The 23,829-nt window shown below is 38.2% G+C and overlaps 1 protein-coding gene across 2 annotated transcripts in view; it reads right to left on the reverse strand.

Annotated features, from left to right (window-relative positions):
* The window catches only part of si:ch211-266k8.4 (TBC1 domain family member 12), a 70,909-nt gene that overhangs the window by 18,220 nt on the left and 28,860 nt on the right, over nt 1-23,829 (reverse strand). The window contains exons 11-13 of one of the 2 annotated variants that reach the window (XM_051690235.1): nt 22,715-22,774; nt 3,530-3,637; nt 121-290 (exon numbers count right to left, since the gene is read on the reverse strand). In XM_051690235.1, coding sequence (XP_051546195.1) covers nt 121-290; nt 3,530-3,637; nt 22,715-22,774 — 338 coding nt within the window. The remainder of the gene's footprint in view (nt 1-120; nt 291-3,529; nt 3,638-22,714; nt 22,775-23,829) is intronic. The other variant, XM_051690236.1, reaches the window with a different exon arrangement.

The raw sequence follows: 23,829 nt of genomic DNA on the forward strand, positions 1-23,829 counted from the left end.
ACTGAGGGTGTCAGTTCCTAACATTCTGAAAAACATCTACTTTTGTTTTCCACAGAAGAAAGAAATGCATAAGGTTTGGAACAACATAAGAATTTATGATGAATAATAAATTATGTGTGCCTGAGTGAGGGAGGTGGAGATTCTAGTTTTGGGGAGGCGGGAGGGGGCGGGGCTCTTCTTGGCAGATGAAGACTTTGCAGCTGCACTGTGCTTGCCTGTTTCCAAAAGGTAATGCTGAGCCACCTTCAGCAGTCGTGTGAAAACATTCTTACTGTTCGAGCCTGCAGTCTCTGGAGGAACACATAATGTGAGAAATGTAATCTGTGGATTGGTGTCATGATTTAGAGATGGAGTTTATTCATTTGTTACAGGGGAGAGCAGTATGTGTCTAACAATACTAAAAGAAAACATCAAAAAATAAGAATAGAATGATAAAACAGACACCTTTTTTAAAACTTATTTTTCTATTGAAACAGATGGATCGACCTATTGAGGGGTTGGTCCCTGCTTTTAAAATATTCAATAGGGACATTCTGTGCCAACTCAACCAGAGGTCCCCACCTCTAAATTATTTTTTTGATAATTAACTTTTATTTTTTTACAAGTAGAAAAGCATAAATGATGATGTAGGCCAAAATATTAAATGCCATGGATCAATATTTACTGAGTAATCTACTATTTTGAACAGGGGGTCAAAATGACAACTTTCGCAGGTCAAAAAATAACCTTAGAAAGATAGATAATAAAGGTAAATTTCTAGTTATTTGTAGATCAGACTTGTGTTTTCTTGTATTAAGACATCTTTAATACTTCTAGAGTTATATGCTCACCAACTTTGATGTAAATCCAAAAATGAGCATATAATGCAGAAAGAAACTGAGTTTAGTAATATACCTACCAATCTCTGTGTAATAATAATAATAATAATAATAATAATAATAATGCAGCCACCTTTCTAAAGTTTTTATTTTTTTGCTCCAAAATCAAAGGTGACAAAATAATTTTGGATTACTGAGTAACCACTTTAAAAATAATGGATTACTCAGTAAATATTAATCCATGACATTAAATATTTTGGCTTTCTTCAGTAAAAGCATTAAAAAAAGTCCAGCCAGGGAAGTTTCTGAAATTTGGTTGATTTGACATGGAATAACCCAACAGGCTTAAGATACGTCAAATGAACCATGATTTGCTACTTGCTAGTCGGCTGCAGGTGTTTTTAGAGGAAGGGACATTGTCATTCAGTCTGTGAAGACTGTAAATGTGTATATCTGCTAAAAGTGAATCTAGTCAACACTTAGAGGTACACTTGCACATAAAGTGTGGAATTTCTGCAGCACTAGGGGCACCATATGGAATTGCAAAAATAACTAGATTTTTACATTGTTGTTTTTGCACATTAAGCTGGATAGAAGAATGTATTTTAACTAGGACTGAATGATGTTCCGCTGCATTGCGATCGTCATTTGAAAGATCTCGATATTGATTCTTAAATCCCAAGATTGAACTTTTACTACTTGCGTAAATCTCTACACTCACCACTCGCATATGAGACCAAATTTTGCGCTATAAGACTAAAAATGTCTGTTATCGGTCATTGGCTGGTAAATGTTCAGTTTTCACTCACCAGTGATTGAGTAGTATAGTGACAAAAATTCAGCATCCTTTCACTGCGTGTTGATTGTTAAAGTTTGATTTGACTCGTTCCATGTAATGTGTGTCCGAAGAAGAGATCCATGCAATCCATTTGTCATTGAATAATGTCCCTTTTAATATCCTTTTTGTTCTTTACAGTCTATTGTTTATACAATTGACTGTAAAGAATTCTAGTTACGAATAGCATGGATGAGATAAAGAAGCCATTCGAGTCCTCTCTCGTTAATATGCACTCATTTACCGATGCTCTTTATAGAACTGCCCATTTTCTTAAAGAGACAGTACTGATTTTTAACATGTGTTCCACAAATCAATGTGAGTACTTGTAAATTAGGGGTGTAAAAAAAAAACACTTTCAATTAGATAGTATATGTATCATACAATACATAAATACATAACTGGTAGTGTGATTAAAACCAAGCAAAAACATTGAGAGCTGCAAAACAGTCTTCTCCCCGGAGAGGCGGCGCTGAAAAACAAGAGCAGCCAGTCTACATAGATGTAACAGCAGCCAGCGAAAATAATAGTTTTGAGATTTTAAAATTCAGCAAATTAACCTTAAGCACTCAATTTGTTTTATATCTGCATGTGTAGTCTAATGATGCATTGGTAATGTACACTTAAGTTTCTCTTGCCAATAAAGCTTGATATGAATTGAATCTGGCTATTATTAAAAAAGCCCACTAAAAATCGGCAGAAGGTTTTGCTAAACTTTTAATTAAAGCATGTCCACTGAAATGTGTTCAATAAACTAAAATAACTAAACAATTCACATGTACATATTTAAATAATTAAAATAAATGATGACTAACCAATTTCTTGCAAGTTCTTTGAGACAAGGTATAAATTAAATATATTTATGATTGTATTGTAATGCTTGTTAATGACGAACAATTAATCAGAAAACAGTGTGATTAATTAGTTTTTAAAAATTAATCGATTTACAGTCTTTATATAATTTGTAAAATTAATATTTGTGTAATGTACCTAGTTAGAATGTCCCCTGTATAATTAACAGCATTAGCTAGAGAAAATTTCGTTCAAATGTAAGCAAAATGGACATTATAACTGAAATATACCCTTATGAATAGATATCGAATCAAACAGAATCTAAATCGGAATCGAATCATGAGCTTGTGAATCGAAATCGAATCAGGAAATTTTATCAATACCCAGCCCTAATTTTAATATTTCACTTTGTCTCTTTTGACAGTAAACTCAAAACAGTACCAATCAGTTAACTTCTGTAAGCTGCAGTATATTTCCAGGTACAACAAAACAAACATCACACCACAGACGGGCCCACATTAAACAAACTAATGTTATCACACTCCATCACATTTACACCGGTGGTGCAGGCCTGCTCGCACTAATGCGGGCTGTGTGCTGGGGCAGATATCCATGCCAGCCACATATGCCACTAGGGATTTCAATAGTCCTGCTTGTCCCTAGTAATCTCACCAACATTACAAGAATGTAAGCCGTATTGCATTTCAAAGCTTGTGTTTGAGATGTGTGATGTTTTGAATTGGGTAGGTGACAGAGGTTGGGTTGAGATGTTCTCTACCTTGAGGTGTAATACAGCTGACATTGAATGCATGAATCGGTGACCTGAAATACAGTGTGTCAAGGGTTTTAGCCTATTGTCTTGATTTCTTTTCCTGGGCACTCTGCCAGCAGTATTAACTCGTGCCGTGTGATTGGCTCAAAACGACAATATAATCTTCTTGGTGAAACAGCAGAGTGCCGTATTGTGGTACTGGTATACTGAAAGACAATTTGATTCATCAGGGGATTTCTACAATTTTCTTTATAATACAGCATCCATCTCTCTTGTAGCAATGACCCATTACATCCATCTGAACCGGCTCACCTGTCTTGGAAGTGTTCTGGGCAACTTTCAGTCGAGGTTTCTCATCTTTTTGTCTGGCGCTGAAGGAACTCGAATGACTCTTTCCGCTTTCATTTTGAATCTTCTCTGCTGCAAAGAATGTGAAACAAAGAAATGTTCTTCTGTTAAAAGTTTTACAAGAATGTTTGGGTGAATAAAACCTAGTGCACAATCCATGACAGATGCGCAACACCTTGTGACAAAAGACCCCATGAAATTGTGTGACGAACACACAGTTTTCTTTCCTTTGTTCACATATTTTCCTCTTGAAACAGGAAGCAGGGCAGGACTAGGGATGGGCGATATATCAAGTATTCAACATATACTCGCAATGATTTTTCTGACGATTTAAAATTAGGCTGAAAAATGTTGATGTATAATTTTTGTAGCCATATCGCCCAGCCCTACACAGAACATCTTGAATGGCTCATCACTTCTTTTTTAATAGTCAATAAACCTTAGTTTACAACATAGCTATGAACCATACTTGCTATTGCTAGTCGGATGTGGGTGGAGTTAGGGGAGGGGACATTCTTATTCTAGAGAGCATTTTATTGGGCAAAAATTTGGATATGCCTTAAGGTCGTCAAAACCTTTTATAAATTTTTGATCGCATAACCAACGCTTAGAGTGCATTGCACACTTACGTTGCATTATGAACATGCAATGAGATACAAAATAGCTAGAATTATAATCACGTACTTGCGTTAAGTAGGTCTCGGGCGTTCTAGTTTGTGTATGCTTAACTGTGCAAAGAGTCAACATAGTAACTTGGGAGAGTAAGCAAGAACTGTAATCTGTCTCAATCAATGACAGCGCTAGTTTAAAAGCTTTAGTTAGCAGTTGATCTCATAAAGACAACTTCTGGCATGCTCAGGAGCTTATTGACAAAATGCTGGAAGGTAACAGAAGCACCTAAGGGCCTAAAAGGACAGTTAAAGAAAGAAATCCTCTAATTCAGTCCATTTTCTTGTGGCTTTGCCTCATGATGACATATAGCTAAAATAAGCCAGAGGGTTTCTCTATAATTTGTTGGTGGGGATGAAAATTATTAGAGCATGCCACCATGGATGTTCAACTGGCATCTATTTCAAAGAGCAGGAGCCAAACAGATCAGCAGATGATGCATAAAATGGTGGGTTTATCCCATGGATGTAATGTCATAATGATGGAGCCGCTACTCTGAGGGTATGATGGGTAATCCATCATTGACAGTACAGATTTTCAGTGCTATTTTAAAGAAAGAATAGGCATTGTATTTTTTTCTCCACCAACTTGCGTCACAAAATGGGAAGAATGATAAACTGATGTGACTAAGTCCGTGGATAAGATCATATACAAACAAACAGATGTCAGATGGTAGGATTCACAACAGTTTAGAAAGAATCGGTGCATGTTTGAAATGATTCGAAACCAGAATGTTTGCATTTGCAGTAATATGAATTTAAAAGGAATAAAAGAGAAGGTTGGCAGAGGGTTATTAAGAGGTCATGACAATGTTGGGCTGTTTTTGTTCAACCAGGGCTCAACAATAAGGATTGCACGATGGCTCAGGGCCAGTGTTGCGTTGTCACTATTTCTTACGTCCATTGACCATGTACAAGTGTCATTATGCCTTGAAAACCTTTTGTTTTCTGTGATGTACTCAATATTGCTGTTGCAAATTCTGCTGATTTAAATATGTGGCCACGGTAATGTTATCTGGCTGGTGAAAAATTGTTTTTGTTAATGGCGAGCATGACTAGTACATGGTGAATAATGAATGATCTTGGAAGCCATTCCAAGGTTAAGAGGAGTTGAAAATCCTAAAAAATAACCATATGCCATTGTTTTTCAGGAAAAGTTTGCATTTCAATTCATACTTGTCATGGAATTACAATATAGCGGTTTAATTTCCCACTATTATTGTAAATGGAAAACTTTGAAAATGTATTTTTTTTTTTTGTAAGGAAAACTTAAAATCATATATATTTTTTTTCAGACACATATAAATGTAATATGTTTCTTAAAATAAAATATTTTTGTGTGGTGGGGCAAGTGAACCCTTTTATGGCAGGGCAAATAAAAGTCTGAACTTCTTATCATTAAGCCCCGAAAAGCTTTTCATTTTTGCACACTCTCTCTCTTACTGACTCAAACACTCTTTGAAGAACAATACGGCCAGTTTTGGATGATGCTGAAAAGCAGCTTTCCTCTTGCATGACTGGATTGATAACCAGAAGGCCATCGTAATCTATCAGACGCAAGAAAAAAGCCTGCCTTTGTAAATGACCGTGTTTTAAAGGCTGTGTAAACATGATAGTAAACACATTGGTGATGATACACACACATTTTGTGTGTATGTGTGCTAGTGAGAATGTATTACTGTCATCCACTATTTTAATGTTTCATTTTAAGACTTGGGGTACAATCTGTGTATCAATTAGATTAAGCTTTTAAGCTTCAAGGCTCACACAAAACACTGCTAAAGACATTTGTGGCATACTAGGTACTGTTTAGATCTATAACACAGTAAATATTATAGGATGTTTATCATGACTTAATGGATGCTTTAACAAAGATTTAATAGAAGGTATGTACAACTTCAGCAGACAGACAGTCTCCAAAGAAAAACTGTATTGTGCCTTAATACATACGATTTTGGCTTCAGTGAAAATAAATTTAAAAAAAAAAAATCCATGTCATCAATCTAAGATGTACAAAAAAAATCTGTAAAATGGCACTTCATTAAAAGATTACTTTAAAAGATTTTAAGGTCACACACCTGTTTTGGCTAAGCACAAAGCCCAATTATGCAAATCAAAGAGAAGCCCTGGAGGCAAAGCAGAATACAAAGAGCACTTAAAATCTGCACACGATAACATCATCATAGATTAATTTGTTATCAAGACAGATTGTGAATAACTCAACCTGAACTATTTGAATTTAAAAGACAAAAATGCAGAGTTGTAGCATTATTTGGACAGTTGAAGCCCTTAATTTCAATATATTTGTGCAATAATGATAATAATTAACATTGGTTGTAGTACCACAAAACCCAGTCAATTAGAGAACCTTTTTTATTGCTCTTTCATACAGTAGCTTAGGACACATAAAATAAATAAAAATGTGAATTCTATTAAGTATCAGCTTTGTCTCAAATGTTTCTCCTAGAATTCCTGAGGAGAAATACAAAAAATAAACAAATTATTCAATTGTGGAAGTGCAGTAGGAGTATAGGCATATACAATAATGTGGATCACTTAACTCATGGACATAATTTGGACTTGGAAGAACTTGATGAGAAATATTTGAGTTCATATTAAAAACTCTGACTTTTGCATCTTGTCGAATCTGAGCACAGTAGGAGAGATGTTAGGCAGTATGTTATTCTCAGTCACCATTCACTTTCATTGCATATTTTTTTCCACACAATGAAAGTGAATGGTAACTGAGGCTAACATTCTGCCTAACACCTGCTTTTGTGTTCCACAGAAGAAAGAAAGTCATATGGATTTGGAACAACATGAAGGATAGTCAATTCTAATTTAAGAATTTAAATTAACTTTTGGGGGAACTATTCCTTTAAAGAGATCTCATGTACGATTTATCATTCCTATGTGCAAAAACTCCTTTTCCATGTCAGGTTTGATGTTTGTGTACCAATCAGTGCAGGGTTGCAAGCAGGTCAGCATGGCTCAGCAGTTAAAGCATATTCCTGCTCTTACCCTGATAGCATCAACTTCCTCTGACGCACAAAGAGCAACAATGTTGGCCTGGCAACCGGTAACCATGGCGTCTGTGCACAGGAACTCTGCAGGACCAAGATTAAACCTTAAGTTTCTTTCTGGATGCCAGTGCTATGTATTGTCATAGAGACTTGACCTCTTTTATGAACAAGCAGGCAGTTACTTCCACACAGGATATTTGAAGGACACTGTAGTATAGTATAGCTAATTATTTATTTATTATTTTTATTTTTTTTTACATTTTCTTAAGAAAAGGTAGTGGTACTTGTTACAGGTCAACTAATAGTAGATTTTGCCAATACTGATAACTAAGCTGGTTGGAAAGGTGATAAAAGATTAATTGGCTGATAGTTTTTCAAATCGATTTCTTGAATGTTAAAAAAATTTCTTCGTCTTTCCTTACTGAGACAGGCACAGACATAGATGCAACAAGAGACCAAAATGAATAAAATACTAGATGCAGTTTACGCAACTAAAATCACAATAACATGGGACTTTCAACTATGAACAAAACCGAAATACAACAGGGACACTTATTTTGAAATGTTTGTGCTAATAAATACAGCAGCAGTAATTTATCAACAGCAGATCATCATTCATCAACAGTAGATCATCAGCTATTGCTCGTCATAATTGTACGATATTCTGGTAATCCGGTATTATACAAAAACAGACTTTTTTTCTAGGCACACCATCAATCAAAATCAACATGAACTTTAACATGAAACTTAATTAACTTATACCTACTGAACAACAAAACCTCTTTGGAGCACTCATTTTTATCTTACAGTAACAAATTAGACCTCCATCATGCAGAGTCAGTGACTGTTTTTATTCCACCTCTACTGTAGTGACCAATGTTACACTGCAGAACCCTCCAGCACCTGCCACGGTTGAATAATAATAACAATAATACAAAAAACTATTGGCAACTATCGGTGTAGATTTTTGCAGATAACTGACTGTTCAAAAAGCAACTATTGGTGCCAATATATCGGTAAAACCGTTATATCGTTCGACCTCTAGCACTAGCTCATGCAAAACTCATCGCCATAACTGCTATGCGGTTTCTAGGGAGTTCTAGGTGGTGGATAGGGCATTGCTAGGGTCATCATCTTCATTAACTCTACCTAATGTCAGGAGTCATTCATAGGATTGTAGTGTCTAATCAGCAGCTTTAGGTTTTGATCTGAAGTTTAAAAGCACCTTTTTAAAAGGCCATGAAACACTATAACACATTTTTTGAGACGTTAACAGGTATATATGTCTTGCACATAAGGGAAGAGAATTTCAACATTCATTATTTTTTTAAATTTCAAGAGGAAAATGGTCAATTTAGGGATTTTTCTGGCTATTTCCGTCTTCCGGGTTTGAAATGAACATCGAGTCAAGGCCACAGGACATGACAACAAGGTTTAGCTTTCCATTTAATTTCAGCGCCTCTACGTCAAGGGTGTTCTCGATATTATTCAAGAGAAGGTGTGGCCTTTACCCTTTGACAAGCGAGTGCAGCAGGTTTGTCAGTGTGCAAGTGCCTCAGTTGTGAGAGTTGATTTTTCCGTGACGTGATTCCCCTCTGCGCTACTAACAGAGGGACAGGACTTTCAGTCAAAGGCAACACCTTTTTGGCGAGTCACGTGATGCCATGTGAGGATCGGATGTGTAAATGGAGAGATCTGCGCACTTTGCTAGTTTTAATACTTTATGACATAAGTTCGATACACGATAAGTGAGATTCGATACACTCTGTTCCATAACTGTTCTAGGGGGACAATATATCAAAGAAATCAAAATCCTCGGGCTCTGGAGACAATAAAAGACAGTTAAGTGCTCAAGCTAATGCCCCCGAGCAGGCCGCGGGCCTGGGAGTCAATTTGGTCGGGGAGGTGCGGGAAATGCAGCGGGAGATGCTGAAAATGTTGGCAATGCTGACGAAGGTCGTTGCAGACTTGGAGGATCTTGCTGTGATACGTCGATCGATCACCGCCATGGAGGCGAAATTCACTGATGTGGTTACAAGAGTGGGGGATGTCGAGAAATGGATCGATTTCCTGGAGTCATCACAGAGGTAATTATCTGGTAATTGGCTAGCAACCAAGGTGGATTTGGAGCATGTCTAGGAGAAGTTGGAGGACATGGAAAACCGTAGCTGGCAGAATAACGTCCGTATCGTAGGAGTCCCGGAGGAAGTAGAGGGACAGGATATGGAGAAATTCCTGGATGGGCTCTTTCCGAATCTGCTCGAAATAGCAGGCCATAAGCTGGAAATCGAGCAAGCTCACAGGGTTACTGCTCGGCGATCCGCAGAGGGAGACAGGCTCCGATCAATTCTGGCCAAATTTCTGAGATCATCCGATAAAGATCTTGTGTTACGTGAGACGAGGAGTAAAGGAAGGTTTTCTTGGAAGAACCACAGCATTTTCTTGTTCCCAGACTTTGCAAACTTGACAAGAGAGAAACGTGATCGACTCGAGCAATGCAAGAAATTTTACATAACCGAAGGTCGTTTTTGCAATGATATTCCCGGCCAAATTGAGAATAGGTGCTAAGGATGGCCGTAAAACTTACACATGCCCACAGCAAGCGATGTCCTTCATAAAGTCAATGGCATGTGTAAGTCCTCTTGTTGTACTCACGTTGTAGCCGAGTGGACCGGCTCACTGAACATTCGCTTGACTGTTTGAAGAATCTGCATGCTTTTTTTGTGCTGGTCCCGCCTAGCGGCTGGAGTTTATTTTGTAGAGTAACACACCTTCAGGACAGTTTTATGAATGAATCTACATGCTCTTTGTGCTTAGTCCACCTATCGGCTGGAGTTTGTTTTATAGATTATCTTTTGCTGTGTAATTCTGTCTCACAAAATTTGTATAGAAACACCGGACTTGAGCAATCCGAAGGCAAGGTTGTCGGAGGGGCTCTCGTAGGCGTGCATGGACTGTTTGAGTTTGGCGGGATGGACGCCATTTGGCGCTGTCGTGCACGGGGTTAATGTGCACGTTTTTCATTTTTCTGTATGTTTTGTTCTGGGGGATTTTCGGGTTTTGATGGTTGCACCAATGTTGGAATGTGGTCTTTATAATCTTTATAAGTCCTTCATTTGGAATGGTAAATGTCCCCAGATTACATTTCAATAAGTTGCATAGGCCGACTGACAAAGATGGGCTAGGCCTACCCAAGATTTTGTTTTATTATTATGAACAGGAAGTTCTTGCCCCTATTTCGCCATTGCAAAGCCTTTTTATCAAACTAACCGTAGAAGTTACACCCCGTTATCTCGCATTTGTACGTGGTATGGACAAAAGTGTCCAGAGTGTTTAATTCGGACATTTATTTAAATGTTGCTTCGAGCATATGGCTGAACCCAAAGTTATGTATTAATAAGTCCTCTTTCTGCTGGACAGAGTGGATTGTGAGGGAGATTAATATGCTCAGTGACCTATATGAGAGTGGAGTGTTGAGATCCTTTGAAAATATGGTTCAACATTTTGGGATGCCCAGATCTCAATTCTTTAGGTATTTACAGCTGCACCACCTGCTTTGTACTATTCTTGGGAGTAGCAAACACCCCCCTTAAGCAGCATATACTCTGGGAGTGGTGATTACTGCTTTTGGAAAAGGTCATGAGGTATCAGTGTATTACTCCCTGCTAATTCAGAGTCTGGGGGACGGAGCTTCAACTTCTCTCAAGAGATTATGGAAGAAAGATTTAAATTTGGTATTGGAGGATGGAGTGTGGGCTAGGATTAAAAAAACATCAAGTTTACATCTAGAGATGCAAGGGTGTGCCTTATACAATTTAAGATTTTACATCGATTCTATTGGACCCCCACTAGATTGTATAGGCTTGGTCTTAAAGACACACCCACCTGCTGGCGATGCCAATCAGAAGATGGGGACACGACCCATGTTTTTTGGTGGTGTGTTAAGATCCAAGAATTTTGGTTGAGGGTTCAGAGTTTTATGTGTGATGTATTGAGCACTCAAATTTAATTTTGCCCCAGACTCTGCATTTTAGGCGATGGGGCGGTCATTAATATAGGGGATAAATATATAAAAATTTGGGTCCTAGCCAGTGTTATGATCGGCAGACAGGTCATTCTTAGGGGATGGAAGTCAGTTGGAGCGCCCTCATTTCAAGAGTGGCACACAGAGATGGGCAGGGTAGTGGCATCTTAAGAGATGTCATAAAGATGGCTAGGCAACCTAGAGTTATTTAATAAAAAATGGGGAGGTCAAGTGACGCCATGCAAGAAGCAGACGTGTGAGCGACGAGCTCTGCGCACTTTGCTAAATTTTGTATTATTTTCATGTTATAATCTGGTGAAATTCGATACATCCAGTTACACATTTGCTCTTTGAGGTAAAACATGGCAAAGAAGTCAAAATCCTCGGGCTCTGGAGACAATAAAAGACACTTACGTGTTCAGGATGAAAGCCCTGACAGGCCTACAGACCGGGGACTCGATTTAGATGGTGCGGCGGGAGAAGGAATCCAGCGTCAGTTGTCCAACATGTCAGTGATGTTGACGAAGGTTCTTGTTGAGTTGGAGGATCTCGGTGTAATACGTCAATCGATTACGGTGATGGAAATAAAATTCTCTGAGTTAGTCACAAGAGTGTCAGACGCTGAGAAACGAATAGATTATTTGGAGTCTTCGGAGAGGGAATCAACCGCTAATCCGCCTGTGACCAAAGTTGATCTGGAACGTATTCTTGAAAAGCTTGAAGATCTTGAGAATAGAAGCCGCAGGAATAACGTCAGAATTGTTGGAATTCCTGAGCATGAGGAGGGCAGGGATATGGTGAAATTCCTAGACGAGCTCTTCCCGAGTCTGCTCGACATAACAGGCCACAAGCTGGAAATCGAACGAGCTCACAGAGTCCCTGCTCGGAGATCTGCTGAGGGAGATAGGCCCCGATCGATTCTGGCCAAATTTCTGAGGTCATCGGATAAAGATCTCGTGTTGCGACAGGCGAGGAGCAAAGGGAAGCTTTCTTGGAGGAATCATAATATTTTCTTGTTCCCGGACTTTGAGAGTTCAACAAGAGAGGAATGCGATCGGTTCAAGGAATGTAAGAAACTCTTACATCAGCGAAAGATCACTTTTGCTCTAATGTTTTCGGCCAAACTGAGAACAGAAACGAAGGACGGTCGCAAAGTATTTACATCCCCCAATCAGGCAATGTCTTTTATTGAATCAATGGGTGAGTAAACCATTGGATGTTTCTCATATGAATGGGTCTGACTCGCTGTACTTACTCTGGCTTTTGAGGAAGCTGGGCATCATTTTGGTTTCTTTTTGTGTTGGCTCCGCCGAGCGGCTGGAGCTTGTTTTGTGAATAACACTTTCCTTAAAGAAGCTTTTGCATTGACGGAAAATTACTTCTGCATAGAAGTTCCCGGCCAGTTTGAGAGAGGACACTACGGATGACCGCAAAATATCTACATGCTCACACAAAGGATGCCTTTTATAAAGTTGACGGATTGAGTAAGTCATGGTATATAATTTTATGCGGCCTCCGAGTGAATTGACTTGACCATCCAGGGAACCGGGATGTCGGTTTTGTTTCTTTCTGTGTTGGCTCCACCTAGCGGCTGGAGCTTGTGCCGTTTACGGGAAATTGGAATGATTACGTCATCCGCTGAACTCATAACAGCTGGCTCACTGAACATTCGTTTATCTATCCGTGAAACTGAACGGTTTTATATCAGCTGAAATTTGTTTTGTGGAGGATCACACCTTTAAAACCGTTCTGTGAATTAATCTACATGTTCTGTGTTCATTCTTCCTTTTGGCTGGGGTTTATTTTACAATGTATTTTTTGTTATGTAATTTTGCTTCACAAATTTGTGAGGCAAAATTGAGCAATCCGATGGCAAAGTTGTCGTGGGGGCTCGTGGGCGTTCATGGACCTTTTGAGTTAGAGGGATTGTCACCAGTTGGCACTCTCGTGCGCGGGGTTAATGAGCACGTTTTTCTTTTTTCTGTTTGTTTTGTTCGGGGGAAGTTCGGGGTTTGATTGTTTCACTAATGGGGAATGTGGTCTGTATAATTTTGTTTTTGACACAGTTTTTTATTTTTTTATTATATTAATATGTCAGTTGTTAATATGAGTGTACTATCTCTCTCCACATGGAATGTAAATGGGTTGGGGCACCCCATAAAAAGAAGGAAGGTTGTTTCTTTTCTTAAATGTAAGAAATATGATATAGTGTTTCTTCAAGAAACACATCTCTACCTGCAGGAAGCTGAAAAAAATGGGAAGATATGGGGTGGACATGTTTTCTTTAGTGTTGGCTCAAGTAAGAGCAAGGGAGTCATTATATTGGTAAATAAACATCTACAATTCAAATGTCTCAAACAGATTAAAGATAAATTAGGAAGAGTCATTATTGTTTTAGCTGAAATTCAGGGGCAAAGTTTGATTTTGGCTAATATTTATGCGCCTAACGCTGATGATCAGGACTTTTTTACAGATCTTGAAGGGGTTGCAAGTCGCTGGCACCCCTCATGGTATAATTTCAGGAGGAGACATTAGTCTTTTGATGGATTCAGTCCTTGATCACAGTGAAGCAAAAGTGTGTAAACCCCCTAGAGCAACACTGACGCTTCACATGATGTATAAAAATCTTGGTCTTACAGATATTTGGAGACTTCTGAACCCATCTGGTAGAGACTATAAATTTTTTTCATCAGTCCATAAGATTTATTCTAGAATAGATTCTTTTTTTTTATTTATATATCCAAATCCCTCATTTCATCTGTTGTGGATTGCTCAATTGGAAATATCTTGTCTCAGATCATGCCCTGGTGAGTTTAGTGGTGGTGCCACATTCGGAGAAAAAGAAATCATATAGTTGGCGCCCTAATGTGTCCCTTTTGCAAAATCCTGAATTCCAACAAATGTTAAAGACTGAAATCAATGTTTATATGGAGACTAACTGCTCCTCAGTATCCACTGCAGGCGTGGCTTGGGAGGCATTTAAGGCGGTTCTTAGGGGTCGAATCATACAGTATGTCTCATTCATCAAAAAATCCAAAGCACGAGAACTCGTGGAGTTGGAAGGAAATATTAAAAATACCGAAGCAGAGCTGAAGCGCCATTTGTCATCCGATGGCCTCAGAGAATTGACTCGATTGAAATACAGATATAATACTATTTTGTCACGGAAAGTGGAGTTTTGGTTATTCAGGGCAAGACAGTCATACTTTGAGTCGGGGGACAAAGCAGGAAAACTTTTGGCTAGATATATAAAGCAGAGAGACTCTTTTTCTACCATTCCCTCAGTGAAATCTGCTGGTGGTGAAATATTTACCTCGGCCATTGATATTACTAATGCTTTTAAAGAATTCTACTTTGATCTCTATAGTTCCACGTCTTCATCTACTGATGAAGATATTAGAAATTTGTGGAACCATTAGATCTCCCTAAACTGACGACTGAGCAAAAAAGTTCTCTTGATGCTGAGAAAACCTTGGAGGATCTTGGCGAGGTTATTAAGGCCTTACCTACAGGCAAGGCTCCGGGGCCTGACGGCTTTGCTGCTGAGTTTTTCAAATCTTATGCTACAGAACTGGCTCCACTTTTGCTAGAAGTTTATACTGAATCATTAAAGAATGGAAAGCTTCCACCAACCATGACACAAGCCCGGATCAGTCTGATTCTTAAAAAGGACAAAGATCCAAGCGAGTGTAAAAGTTACCGTCCAATTTCCCTGATCCAGTTAGATGTAAAAATGTTGTCAAAAATTCTGGCTAATCGATTAAGTTATGACATCTCTTATACATATAGATCAGGTGGGGTTTATTCGGGGCCGCAGCTCTTCTGATAACATTAGGCGTCTCATCAATATCATGTGGTCAGTAGCGAATGAACAATCTCCGGTCGCTGCCATCTCACTTGATGCCAAAAAGGCATTTGATATGGTAGAATGGGATTAAATTTTTAGGATTTTGGACATGTATGGGTTCGGGAGTACATTTATTGGAATTAATGGGGGTTTAAAAGGGATAATAGTTGATTCTACTCATTTATATCGTTTTATTTTTTTTTATTACATTTTTTTTCTCCCCTTTTAGGAAGCCCAATTCCCAATGTGCTCTAAGTCCTCGTGGTGGTGTAGTGACTCGCCTCAATCCGGGTGGCGGAGGACGATTCTCAGTTGCATTCGCGTCTGAGACGTCAATCCGCGCATCTTATCACGTGGCTTGAGCGCGTTACAGCAGAGACATAGCGCATGTGGAGGCTCAAGCTATTCTCTGCAGCGTCCACTCACAACTCACCACACACCCCACCGAGAGCGAGAACCACTTTATAGTGACCACGAGGAGGTTACCCCATATGACTCTACCCTCCCTAGCAAACGGGCCAATTTGGTTGCTTAGGAGACATGGCTGGAGTCACTCAGCACACCCTGGATTCGAACTCGCGACAGGGGTGGTAGTCAGCTTCTTTATTTGATGAACTACCCAGGCCCCCTATATTTTTTTTTATTTTATTTTTTTTATTCTGTATAAGAATCAATATAAAAGTGTTTTTTAACGTGAGTGTTTTGAGATATGCGGTGAGGTGGACTGTCTCTGACTGGGACTCGTTTGAGATGCGGTTTACATTGATTGTCCCAAACACAAATGCTACTGATCCATCCATCCATCCTTAATGTGGGTGTGTTAACTGATCCAAGCACTTATATTTATGAATCAACATCTTGGAATAAGTCTCAAAGTTATTAAAGTGTAAAAACATTCACATATTTTCAATACAGAGTACATGGCTTGGCATATATTTGCATATTAAATTACAGATATAAAATCACCAGTGTGGTTCAGTATACTGTGTACTGTATAGTGAGCTTACAAAAGTGAATAATTTGTGCATTCTGTTATGAGCAATTGTGAGAATCTTTGACGCTGTTAACTGTATTAGTGTAATAATGCTGAGTAACTAATTCAAACAGTTGATTTGTTCCCTAACTTTGCCAGCTATACAAATCTTACAATTTGTCATACTTCATCCTGATATTTAGTGAGAGCCAGCATGGGCAACTGACAGATGACAGATTGCTCGCCCCCCTCTTTCTTTCTTTCTGCCTGTCCCACCCACTAGGGCCCTTGTTCTCACAGCTGTCCACACCCATTTGAGTTGCATTTTTCAAAATGGTTGCGAGGCAGACTAGAGCTGAAAGAGAAGTGTTTCACGACCCTTTAAGGGCCATGCGTTGCTTTATCCTTAATTGCCTTATATCAGTGTTTCTCAACTGGTGGATCGCAGATCTGTTCGGATAGGGTTGCAGACCATTGAAAATGTTTAGGTATCCGCCCAAGCGAAAGTTCGGTCCACTGAGGCAAATGTAATGATATTCATATCTCGTTCAGCGCTTTATACGTGCTAAATATGCTTCTCATCTGAAATGCATTTGCGCGGTGCCATTGAAGTCTTGTTTTCACGAGTGTGGCCAAACATCTGTTCTACTCTAACCTACAGAATCTTTGGTGCCCGCGAGCTGAACACAAAACCGATGCAACCCATTTTAATTTCAGTAGAGAGCCCTGACATGTTAAACAACACTGCGGTGGAAAAGAGACAACATACGCCATACGCCAAAATAAAGGTTTTACAAATTACACATCATCATCACCATTACTAAAATTAATCTATTAGTTAGAATCTATTAGACCTCATTTTTGACATCAACAACAATTATAATGTGACTTAATACATGCCCTTATACTTAAAAAAAATAAATAAGCAAGATAAAAGAAAATGCGACCCAGGATACATTAAATATAAGTATATAAATTGTTTTACTGTGTTGGGTCGCTACTTGATGTCCAATGTAAAATCTGGGTCCTGAAGCAAAACCATTTGAGAACCACTGCCCTATATGACATACAGTAAGAGACAAAACTGTACAATTATACAACTAAGTTTTTACTTCATGGCAAACAATGTAAAAAATGTCAGGATTTTAGGCAGGAACTGGATCTTTTGTCTTTGTTTACTGAATTCTATCAATTTTGTCTGTATTATCAGAAGGATCATAATCAAGCATAAATCATATGCTCATGGAAGTGTTGTGAAAGTGCAGGTTATCTTATCAGTGTTCAAGTACCAACTTCAGTGTTCCATAACTCATTATCAGTGCACCATGAGGAAGGGGACTGTAAGTGATCATGCACTGAAAAGTAAATACAAATGTAACATTTATTTCTGTAACTTTTACATCCTCGGGCCCATTCTTTCTGTTTTCCCAGATATCATCATACCAAGCAATCAAAGAACATATTTAAAAAAAAAATTAAAAATACTGATTCCAAACTACATGCTGTAAAGATACAGTGCCTTTGACCACACTGAAAATACAGGATTCAAAATCTAATTTAGGCCTGGACAATAAACATCAAGGATTCAGCATTTTTCATTTAAATATGGAAATAAACAAAGTTTAGGGATTCTGAGGTGTATGTTTATCTTTTTTACTCAATGTATTATGCTGATAATTCAATTAGTAATGAAAATACAAAAAAAGCATTTTCACAAGTGGACTCAGACTTTCGTACCCCACTGTATGTAAAACCACTGATTCTTCATAACACAACACTGTTTACACGGCAAATTCTGTAAGTGCAGGAAAACGGATAACATGCAGCTTAACAAAGACAATGTCAAATGTCCTGAGATGGAGCCAAGGAACACAATACTTTATGCACAACACCACAAAGGGAATCTGCTGACTGTATGTGTCTGTTTCATAACGACTTTTGAACTTGAAGCCAAACGTGCTTGTCACCATCCATCACAATCTAAAAAATATTTAGAACTTAAGTGAGTTCTTGAAACATTAAAAGACCTGTCTCTCTGCAGAGTATAGCTGGCATGCGAAACTACTTTAATGTCCTTTGATAAGATTTATGTTACAGCTGTGGGTCATCATGAGATAACACAATGTCATTTAGTGATTAAGAACTCTTTTAAGGGTGACTTATGACATAAAATCTCATCCATGAACATGCTCACTTCTTTGAACCCGTTCACACCTGGTATTAAAGGAATACGGATTGCCACAAAATGAAAATTTGGTAATCATTTACTCACCCTCGTTCAAGTTCCAAACCCATATTACTTACTAGGAAAAGTAATACAACTTTCTGCTATTGTATTGCTGATTTCAATACAATAGCAGTTGACAGTCACTACCTTTAAAGCATAAAAAAGCACACAAATGTGTCATAAAAATAGTCCATTAGACTCATGTATCATATTCCAAGTCTTCTGAAGGCATACTATCCCTTTATATTATGAACAGCCAAAATTCCATATGTTTATCTCTCTCAGGTCAAAGAAAATCAATGATCAACTTGTCAATAACATCAAACCTCATTGGTTTCTGCACATCTTGTGGAAAAATGTCATGATGTCATGACACAAGAACCAATGAGTTTTGACACTTTGGGGTGCTTTTTTAGTGGCAGAATTTTCAGATTTTTGTGAACTATTCCTGTAAGATTAATATTTTTTAAATATTAATTTTGAACTATCAGCTCACAGTGAACATAGCTAAATATAGTTTAAAACAGGGTCCAAAATGTTTTGTGATCCGATCACTCAAACCACATTTGGATGTAAAGAGAGCTTTTTTCGCTAACGAGAACAATTCTAGGCTTCCATCCAGCTTTGGATTTGATTGTGGCAATATGACACATGAACATTTTTAATGGTAAGCCATCTGTTTCCCGCAGCAAAGTTACGATGTGTGCTGCTGACACAATCCAGGCCCTGACTTCTAAGGACATTAAAGAGATTGAAGTGGACATGAGGAGGTTTGGCAGAGAGTAAACACATAACAAGAGGTGTCTTCACACTGATTAATTGTTTTCCTTCTGTTTGGACAAATCCTAGGCTATGATCCAGTGTTATCAAGAGGGAAACATTTAGTTATGGTCAATACAGGTGTTTTTACTGTAACCCTGTACACAATTTTGTTAAGTTGTGAATCTATAAATCATATAAATCGTCTTTCAACATACTCTCTTATGTTTATTCATGTTTTTGTCATGCTATAATTTGGAGAGAGAACAAATTATATATATATATATATATATATATATATACACACAGGTGCATCTCAATAAATTAGAATGTCGTGGAAAAGTTCATTTATTTAAGTAATTCAACTCAAATTGTGAAACTCGTGTATTAAATAAATTCAATGCACACAGACTGAAGTAGTTTAAGTCTTTGGTTCTTTTAATTGTGATGATTTTGGCTCACATTTAACAAAAACCCACCAATTCACTATCTCAAAAAATTAGAATATGGTGACATGCCAACCAGCTAATCAACTCAAAACACCTGCAAAGGTTTCCTGAGCCTTCAAAATGGTCTCTCAGTTTGGTTCACTAGGCTACACAATCATGGGGAAGACTGCTGATCTGACAGTTGTCCAGACGACAATCATTGATACCCTTCACAAGGAGGGTAAGCCACAAACATTCATTGCCAAAGAAGCTGGCTGTTCACAGAGTGCTGCATCCAAGTATGTTAACAGAAAGTTGAGTGAAAGGAAAGAGTGTGGAAGAAAAAGATGCACAACCAACCGAGAGAACCGCAGCCTTATGATTGTCAAGCAAAATCGATTCAAGAATCTGGGTGAACTTCACAAGGAATGGACTGAGGCTGGGGTCAAGGCATCAAGAGCCACCACACACAGACATGTCAAGGAATTTGGCTACAGTTGTCGTATTCCTCTTGTCAAGCCACTCCTGAACCACAGACAACGTCAGAGGCGTCTTACCTGGGCTAAGGAGAAGAAGAACGGGACTGTTGCCCAGTGGTCCAAAGTCCTCTTTTCAGATGAGAGCAAGTTTTGTATTTCATTTGGAAACCAAGGTCCTAGAGTCTGGAGGAAGGGTGGAGAAGCTCATAGCCCAAGTTGCTTGAAGTCCAGTGTTAAGTTTCCACAGTCTGTGATGATTTGGGGTGCAATGTCATCTGCTGGTGTTGGTCCATTGTGTTTTTTGAAAACCAATGTCACTGCACCCATTTACCAAGAAATTTTGGAGCACTTCAGGCTTCCTTCTGCTGACCAGCTTTTTAAAGATGCTGATTTCATTTTCCAGCAGGATTTGGCACCTGCCCACACTGCCAAAAGCACCAAAAGTCGGTTAAATGACCATGGTGTTGGTGTGCTTGACTGGCCAGCAAACTCACCAGACCTGAACCCCATAGAGAATCTATGGGGTATTGTCAAGAGGAAAATGAGAAACAAGAGACCAAAAAATGCAGATGAGCTGAAGGCCACTGTCAAAGAAACCTGGGCTTCCATACCACCTCAGCAGTGCCACAAACTGATCACCTCAATTACTGCCTCAATTCGGCGTGGCATGAAAGCAAAAGGAGCCCCTACCAAGTATTGAGTACATATACAGTAAATGAACATACTTTCCAGAAGGCCAACAATTCTCTAAAAATGTTTTTATTGGTCTTATGATGTATTCTAATTTTTTGAGATAGTGAATTGGTGGGTTTTTGTTAAATGTGAGCCAAAATCATCACAATTAAAAGAACCAAAGACTTAAACTACTTCAGTCTGTGTGCATTGTATTTATTTAATACACGAGTTTCACAATTTGAGTTGAATTACTGAAATAAATGAACTTTTCCACGACATTCTAATTTATTGAGATGCACCTGTATATGTTGTATAATTAGTAGGGCTGTGAAGAATGTTTAAATAATGCCATGAATAGTTTTCATTTATATATTACCTTCATACAAAGTGCAGTAAACAAAAAAATACAAAAAAAGAAAAAAAATCTAAATTTGGTGTGACCACCCTTTACATTTAAAACATCAATTCTCCTAGGTACACTTGCGCTCAGTTTTTCAAGGTTGTTGGCAGATAGGTTATTCCAAGCATCTTAGAGCAGTGTTTCCCAACCACTGTGCCGCGGTGCAAGGAATGCAGGTGCGGAATTTAAATAAATAAAACAGTCTACTCCTCTCTCGCGGTTGCTGGCGTGCCACTGATTACCCCTTCGTGTCAATGCTAGCACACTTGAATAGGTTGCCGACCGCTGCTCTAGAGCAGTGTTTCCCAACCACTGTGCCGCGGAAAATCATGAAAGATTGTCGGGTGTGCTGTGGAAAACGATCAAATTCCACAAAATAAATAAATGCATGAAAAAAAAAATAATAATTTCAGGGATCCAAACTCCTCACCTTTCGGAGAAATTCGGCGTTTTGAAACCATAATCGGTCACTTTTGTGATTGTGAAGAGAAAAGATTAATGTGCAAAAGTGACTGATATTTATATGCCTTAAGGGTCTTTCACGTCTATGAAGTGATGCCACTTTACACCAAAGTGTTTTTCACACACACGTTTTTGCTTCACCAATAATGTCTTTGAGAGTACTAAGCAACAAGAAATATTAAAAAACTGTCCAAATTTGTGAAGAGACATTGAATGTCTCATAATTTGTTTTAATTAAATATTACCTTATTGTTTACAAATATCAGAGACCCCAGTTATTGAACTAATTAAAATTCACCAAGAAAACGCTTAGACCTAAACATAAACGAGTCCTTTTATTACTTTCTGCTATCAAAGCAACTGCAAGCTTTTTTCTCTCTTCCAAATACATTTTCAATGTTTATTGTGCACACCTCCCGCTTTTTTATGTGGCAAACTCGTAAAATCGCCCCTCTGTGACACTTTCTGCAACTCGTCATGTGGAGGGCAATGCGGCACTTGACGCTGGAGTTGAACGGAGCGTTGACGCCTCGACTCAACTCAACGTGAAATGCGCTTTACAATGAGGAAAGAACATTATTGAAACACAAAATTATTATTATTTGTCTATTATTGTGGTCTTTTCTGATAAAAGCCATGCTCAGCAGTTTAAATAGGCTACTGTAGGAAAATGATACTGTAGATCTGCTTTGTGTTTATAATTCTTATACTGAAGTCAGTAGATTTGTAGCCATGCAAGTTTTAATAAAGGAGAAGGACGTTATTGAAACACTATTATTAGACTATTATTGTTGTCTTTTTGGATGAAAAATAATGCTCAGACTGAAGGAAGACTACAGATCTGCTGTGTTCTTTTAATGCTTAAACACTATAAAGTCTCTTGGTAGATTTCGGTCATGAACGACTCAAAATGATTCACTGACTCACTCATAGCTCATAAGACGCTCATTTGTCGCCATCTAGTGACATTTCCAGAAGGGGTCACTGAACTAATCAGTTAATAAAATTGAACAAATCTGTGAAACAGAAGCAAGCCTCACCAAAATACTCTTTTGCAGCTAATTCTGCACAATTGTAAACTTGAATAAACTTGAATCACTAAAATAGCTGGAATTGATGCTTTTAGCTTATTCTTTAAAAAAATATCCCCAGAAAAATTTTTCGTGGACCAGTGATTGTCTTACCTTTTACGCCCCTCGTGAGTTTGCATTCCTGTAATTTGTTGTGGCATTGCAAGAACAAATCTACAAATTAGAAAAGAAGCAAATTTGTTGTTTTTCCATTACCCATTTAGCACTCTTGCCACCTGTGACCTCACACAGCATAGCCTACCTATGTGACTTTTTTTTTTTTGCTAGCCGAATTTCAAACATTACAAGTAAACACACTACTAAGACATGACAGAAAACATGGACAAGTTCTTGAAAAGGAAAAATATTGACAATGGTTAGCCTATGTGGGATAGTGGTGTGCCGTAGAATTTGTGTCGTAAAAAGTGTGTCGTGCCAGAAAAAATGTTGGGAAACACTGTCTTAAAGAACTTGCCACAGTTCTATGTACTTAGGTACTCAATTTCTTCTGCCTCTTCATGTAATCTCAGACTGATTCGATAATGTTGAGATACAGACTCTGTGCGGGCCAAGCCATCTGTTGCAGGACTCCTTGTTCTACTTCTATTTGTAAAAGGAATGTTTGGAAACCTAAACTGATATTTCCTAAATACACACACACAGACACACATTGTTTGATGGCAAGAAAAGTGTCATGCAAAAAGATAACATGTCACTGTTTTTGGTTTTTAAAAGGGTGCTGTTGCAGAGAAAGGTATGAAGGTTACGGAGGGATACAAAGGAGGAGTTGTGGAGGGAGGCCCACCATAACATTGTGCTTTCATCTTTAAAAGATAATGATCTATCAAACCCTTCGGAAGATAAATCACTGCAAGATCAAACTGCTAAGGCAGGTCAAAGCAGAACCACATGATAATGGTCTTTCATTTCAGTCAATAACCATGATATTAGTGGATGGCACTCAAAGATGAAGCAAACAGATTCAGATGTGGAGGAGTGAGGGTACAGCCCGCTTCAGATGTTTCCTTTAAAAAAGTATTAATGAACTAATGGATTGACTGCAGGTTTTTTATAATTATATTGAATCTTGTATGAATCCCGTGTATGCGGGACACTTGTTGGCTACTTTTCCTTCACTATATAGTCCAATTTATCTAATTATGAAAAAAAAAAGCTTTGCTAAAAACATCAATTGATATTTGTCTACCAAACTAATTTCAAGCATTCAA

This window comes from Myxocyprinus asiaticus, chromosome 46, assembly GCF_019703515.2.
Source record: "Myxocyprinus asiaticus isolate MX2 ecotype Aquarium Trade chromosome 46, UBuf_Myxa_2, whole genome shotgun sequence".
Classification (NCBI taxonomy): Eukaryota; Metazoa; Chordata; class Actinopteri; order Cypriniformes; family Catostomidae; genus Myxocyprinus; species Myxocyprinus asiaticus.